The sequence below is a fragment of the Sinocyclocheilus rhinocerous genome, unplaced genomic scaffold, assembly GCF_001515625.1.
Source record: "Sinocyclocheilus rhinocerous isolate Xijiao unplaced genomic scaffold, SAMN03320098_v1.1 scaffold19, whole genome shotgun sequence".
Lineage (NCBI taxonomy): Eukaryota > Metazoa > Chordata > Actinopteri > Cypriniformes > Cyprinidae > Sinocyclocheilus > Sinocyclocheilus rhinocerous.
The window spans coordinates 1,429,845-1,435,401 of NW_015638975.1; the positions used below are offsets into that span (position 1 = coordinate 1,429,845).

The 5,557-nt window shown below is 36.5% G+C and overlaps 2 protein-coding genes across 2 annotated transcripts in view; one reads left to right on the forward strand and one right to left on the reverse strand.

Moving 5' to 3' along the window:
- Positions 1 to 1,189, reverse strand: part of LOC107750516 (intelectin-like) — a 4,200-nt gene extending 3,011 nt beyond the window's left edge. The window contains exons 1-2 of the mRNA XM_016565928.1: positions 1,134 to 1,189; positions 917 to 1,004 (exon numbers count right to left, since the gene is read on the reverse strand). Of these exons, the coding sequence (XP_016421414.1) occupies positions 917 to 1,001 (85 nt within the window). The 5' untranslated portion in view covers positions 1,002 to 1,004; positions 1,134 to 1,189. The remainder of the gene's footprint in view (positions 1 to 916; positions 1,005 to 1,133) is intronic.
- A 2,071-nt stretch (positions 1,190 to 3,260) lies between these two features.
- On the forward strand, positions 3,261 to 5,319 carry LOC107750606 (intelectin-like). Its single transcript, XM_016566095.1, has 7 exons — positions 3,261 to 3,348; positions 3,473 to 3,607; positions 3,687 to 3,934; positions 4,070 to 4,228; positions 4,344 to 4,464; positions 4,652 to 4,755; positions 4,942 to 5,319. The coding sequence occupies exons 1-7, from the start codon at positions 3,261 to 3,263 to the stop codon at positions 5,092 to 5,094; spliced, it is 1,008 nt and encodes a 335-aa protein (XP_016421581.1). The 3' UTR covers positions 5,095 to 5,319.
- The last annotated feature ends 238 nt before the right edge of the window (positions 5,320 to 5,557 follow it).

Genomic DNA, 5,557 nt, shown 5'->3' on the forward strand with positions numbered 1-5,557 from the left:
GACTGTTGCTCAGTGCTCCAAAGTCCTCTTTTCAGATAAAAGTAAATTTTGCATTTCATTTGGAAATCAAAGTCTGGAGGAAGACTGGAGAGGCACAGAATCCAAGCTGCTTGAAGTCCAGTGTGAAGTTTCTGAAGTCAGAGATGATTTGGGTGCGTGACATCTGCTGGTGTTGCTCCATTGTGTTTTATCAAGTCCAAAGTCAATGCAGCCGTCTACCAGGAGATTTTGGAGCACTTTATGCTTCCATCTGCTGACAAGCTTTATGGAGATGCTGATTTCCTTTTCCAGCAGGACTTTAGCACCTGCCCACAGTGCCAAAACCACTTCCAAGTGGTTTGCTTACTATGATATTACTGTGCTTGATTGGCCAGCCAACATGCCTGACCTGAACCCCATAATCTATGGGATATTTTCAAGACAAAGATGAGAAACAATTGATACAACAATACAGACGAGCTGAAGGCTCAATAGTGCCTCAGCAGTGCCACAGGCTGATCGCTTCCATGCCACACCTCACTGATGCTGTCATTAGTGCTAAAGGAGCCCCGACCAAGTATTGAGTGCATAAATTAATATACTTTAAATAACTTGAAATTTTCTTTTTTGCAAATCCTTTTTTTGATTGATTTTAAGGAATATTCTAATATTTTGTGATACTGGATTTTTGACTTTCATGAGCTGTAAGCTCTAATCATCAAAATTAAAACAAAAAAACTTTTGAAATGTTTTACTTTAGATGTAATGAATTTAGAATATATGAAAGTTTCACTTTTTGAAATGTTACAAAAAATGAACTTTTTCACGATATTCTAATTTTTTTAGATGCACCTGTATATTGTGATAAAAATTTGATTTTCAACGTTTTAAAATAAATTCATTTCAATCCAAACAAATTATTACACTTATTACTTACAAATTATCACACTTGCAGCCTCACAGAGCCATAAATTCAGTGAGAGATTGAAGAGGATCCCTACAATCATTTTTGTAAGAACCATGGTCTGCAAACAAAAGGAGAAAAGAGCTAAAATTGCATGTTTCGGTTAAAAATGGCATACTAAAAGCGTACTGTATATGCCATTTTTACTACATAAATTTTCAAATGTAATTTGTATGGTGCAAGAACTCACGTTTGTTTCTTCTCTCTTCTGAGTTTGAGATCACTGTCGAGGCTTTTGGCTTCTGGGTGAGTCAGAGAATAAAGCTCAGGGATAGGCTACTTATACTTACTCGGGAGAGGAACGAGGAAAATGAAGAACCGGCTATTGATATCAGCATCGGAACCCGGAATGTGGAAATTAATTATACTTGAGCCAAAACCAAACGTGTGTTCGGCTTTGGCTCACGGAAAAAGGGATTTCGGTGTTTTTACTCAGGTAATTTATTGTCCGCGTTCCGCTGGTCTCATTCGGCCGTGGACAAATCCAGTCTGTCTGGTCTACATTCCTCCGTGAATGAGCCTTAAATTGGAGTAAATACTTTAATGAATAAAACAGGATAGAAACTAATAACAATAGATGTTACTACATGCAGTTAACAATAGTAGCTAATATTAAATGTCACATAGAAATGGGGCCCTGGACGTCACATTAAGCCCAAAAAAATTAACTCGGGGGGTCCCCTGGCTTTTCAAAAAAAAAAAAAACTACAATACTTGTAGGCCTACTGCTCATGTCATATTTATTTTTACGCGTTTTACAGCGTTGCCCATTATAACCGATCAGGCGATTCTGTTGTGAACACAATGGCCATGCTCAGTCAGTGGCGTTCAGATTAGTTATCGCTGAAATATCTGAGCTTTGCTCAGGACGCACGCGTGCTAAATGAATTCTGACTGAAACTCGCGAATTCTCTCATCACCAACAAAGTGCAGATGTATGAATTAGGCTACGTAAGTAAGAGATTCATTTATCATACAGTGTATGGACAGCTTCATTTATTATTACAGGAATTTTGAGTGCTTAAACTAGATATTTAACTTAGTAGATATTTAATATTATTAGTAGATATTAGTAGATATTTAATTCTTCTTTGCTTAATGATTGTTTGGTACACCAAATTAGTGGTATTGAATAATCTGTTGTCGACGAACAGTATGAGGCTTTCTGAGCTAACGAGGACAAGACAAAAATAATTAATCATTCGTTTTAAACAAACCCAAAAATAAAAATAAGAGGATAAATTAAAAGAAATGTGCTACGTTTGCTATTACATTTATTTTTGTGGAGAAATGTAGGCCTATAGTTTTTTTTAATTAATTAATTTATTCTTATTTTAGGTTCTTTACATTTTTTTTTTGTTTTTTTGTTTTTTGAACGGGGCGTGGGGTTGGGGGTTCTGGTTAGGGGGACCCCCCAAGAGCTTTGACACAATTCGAACACTGATTGTGCCATACACACCGGTATGTTATACCAACATCATAGAAATATGGTGAATTCGCAGAGATGTAGGCCCTATTTATTAGGCCTAAATTTTACTATTATTATACCATTATTAAATATTGGGAAATGTGCCACTTTTATAGAGGCTTATTTCCAACTGTTTGCATGTGTGATAGCCTGTTTTTTCCCCCCTCAGGTTTGGAACGACATTATGAGTAAATTAATATAGAATTTTAATTTTGGAGTGAACTATCCTTTTCATGGCTGTAAATTTACCAAATTTACCTTTATTGTTAAATGTGCATTTATGTGACATGCAGCCTATTATCATTGTTAATTGCATGCAGTATAGCAGTAACAGCTATTGTTTTTAGTTTCTGTCCTGTTTCATTTATGAATGTATTTACTCCAATTCACGGAGGAATGTAGACCGGACAAACTGGATTTGTCCACGGCCGAATGAGACTAAGCGGAACGCGGACAATAAAGTATAAATTAGGCTACCTGAGTAAAAACACCGAAATCCCCTTTTCCGTAAGCCAAAGCCACATTCCGGGTTCCGATGCTGATATAGCCGGTTCTTCATTTTCCTCGTTCCTCTCCCGAGTAAGTATAAGTATCCTGAGCTTTATTCTCTGACTCACCCAGAAGCCAAAAGCCTCGACGTGATCGTCAACTCAGAAGAGAGAAGCACAAGACAAGAAACAAACGTAAGAGTTCCTGTACCATTCAAATGAAATTTTAAAATATAAATACTATAGCATATAAAGTAGCTACGCTTAGTAAGCCATTTTTAACAGAAACATGTAGCATCAATTTCAGCTTTGCAGTGTGGAGTATAATTGTGAAGAACATTTCTTCTTTTGTTTGCAGACCATGGTTCTTACAAAAATAGGGATTTTAGGGATCCTCTTCAGTCTCTCACTGAATTCATGGCTCTGTGAGGCTGCAAGTGTGATAATTTGTAAGTAATAAGTGTAATAATTTGTTTGGATTGAAATTAATTTATTTTAAAACATTGAAAATCACATTTCTATAACAATATATTCCAATATATTATATATAAGTCTTAATGTCTCACATTGTAGTGGATCAACAAGAAGTACCATATATCAAAACCGGTGGTATCAAGGCCAATCTTGAGGATGCAATACTTCAGGGCAGAATTAAATATGCTGCTCGAAGCTGCAAGGAACTGCATGAAAAGTATCAGGTTTATGATGGTACGCTCATTTTATGTTAATATTTTATCTTAAGCAACAGCTGTGTTTAAGTGACTCAGGAATGCTTCTGTTCATGCAGATGGGCTATACTATCTGAACTCATCAAGAGGAGTCCTTTATCAGACGTTTTGTGATATGACCACTGCGGGTGGCGGCTGGACGCTGGTGGCCAGTGTTCATGAAAACTACATGAATGGAAAGTGTACTGTTGGTGATCGCTGGTCTAGTCAGCAGGGCAGTGACCCAAACCGGCCTGATGGTGAAGGGACATGGGCAAACACAGTCACATTCGGAACTGCAGAAGCCTCTACAAGTGATGACTATAAGGTATTTTTAGTACATTTATGGTTTTACAACCCTAGTTAAATAGGAGCAACATAAGGGACACAAAGACACTGGACAGACAATCAAAAAATGTTTATGTAGAATCTGAAATAAGAGTCTGTTTCCATTCTATCACAGAATCCTGGATACTATGACATTGCAGCACAAGATGTTTCTGTGTGGCATGTTCCTAATAACGCTGATTTGGAACAGTGGTCACCTACCTCCCTCCTGCGATACCACACTGAAAATCACTTCTTAAACCTCTACGGAGGAAACCTTTTCAATTTATTCAAGGTCAGATAAACTTGGATACCAGTTTTGAGTTTGAAACATTCATAAAAATATAGTCAAAGACAAAAATGTTGTGAAATTACAGAAATACTGAATTTTTATCTTAATTTTTTTCCAGAAATTCCCTGTGAGGTTTGGAATAGGGGCATGCATTACTGATAATGGACCTGCTATTCCAATAGTGTATGATACCGGAAATGTGGATTACAACAAAAATCTGTATGGTCCCCATTCAAGAAGTATGGCAATCCAGAGCCAGTATTTTTCAAATATTTTTAAAGAAAGTGGCTGCATCAGTTGACAGTCAGGAAGTCTGTGTTTTATATAATTATGGTGTGCAATTTAAAAAGCATCATTGTTGAGATTCAATCAATGTAATGAATGAAAGCCATGTCATGTGTGATATATTCTCTGCATTTTTTCCAGCAATATTTACGCCTGGATTCATCACATTCAGAGTCTTCAATACTGAAAGGGCAGCCTCGGCTCTTTGTTCAGGTGTCAAACCAACCGGCTGTAACACTGAACATGTGAGTTAAAATAATATTCTAGATTATTTAAATCGATGTCATTGGAAAGCATTTTTGACATGCTGTTAACCACATAATGCATCGATAGTTATACATTTACCATGGAAATAAATCAACTGCACCAGTGTCGTTTGAAGAAGTGCATAGGTGTGTTTTGTAGTTATTAATGCATTCATATTGTTGCAGTTCTGTATTGGTGGAGGTGGACACTTTCCTGAGGGCGCCCCTAGACAGTGTGGAGACTTTGCGAGCTTCGACTGGGATGGCTATGGTACTAATGCAGGATGGAGTGCTTCCAGAGAGATAACTGAAGCAGCTGTGTTGCTGTTTTATCGCTGACACCTTGATCAGTCTAAAATCGCCAGCTTCCTTCCCTTCTTTCCAAGATATTCTACATTGATTAACACTTGTTACATGCACAATTATTTGCTCAAATATATTTCTTTACAAAATATATACATCCTTTATATTGGATCTGTAATCTACAAATTATTTTGTGTATGGTGATTGTAACTGAAAGAACAACCTATCAGATTAGCCATTTATTAAACTTCTGCTAGATCATATATAACACATCCTCTTAATGTTCATGGGTTTCTTTTTAAAGCTGTTAAAAAGTGGATACAGATACATTATGTTCAAATAAATAATAATAAACAAATGTTTGCATGTCATTGCTCTTTTGTTGATTTTGATTGCTTCCATTGTCCTCATTTGTAAGTCGCTTTGGATAAAAGCGTCTGCTAAATTACTAAATGCAAATGTAATGTAAATGTAAATAAAACCAGTGATTTGTCAAAAA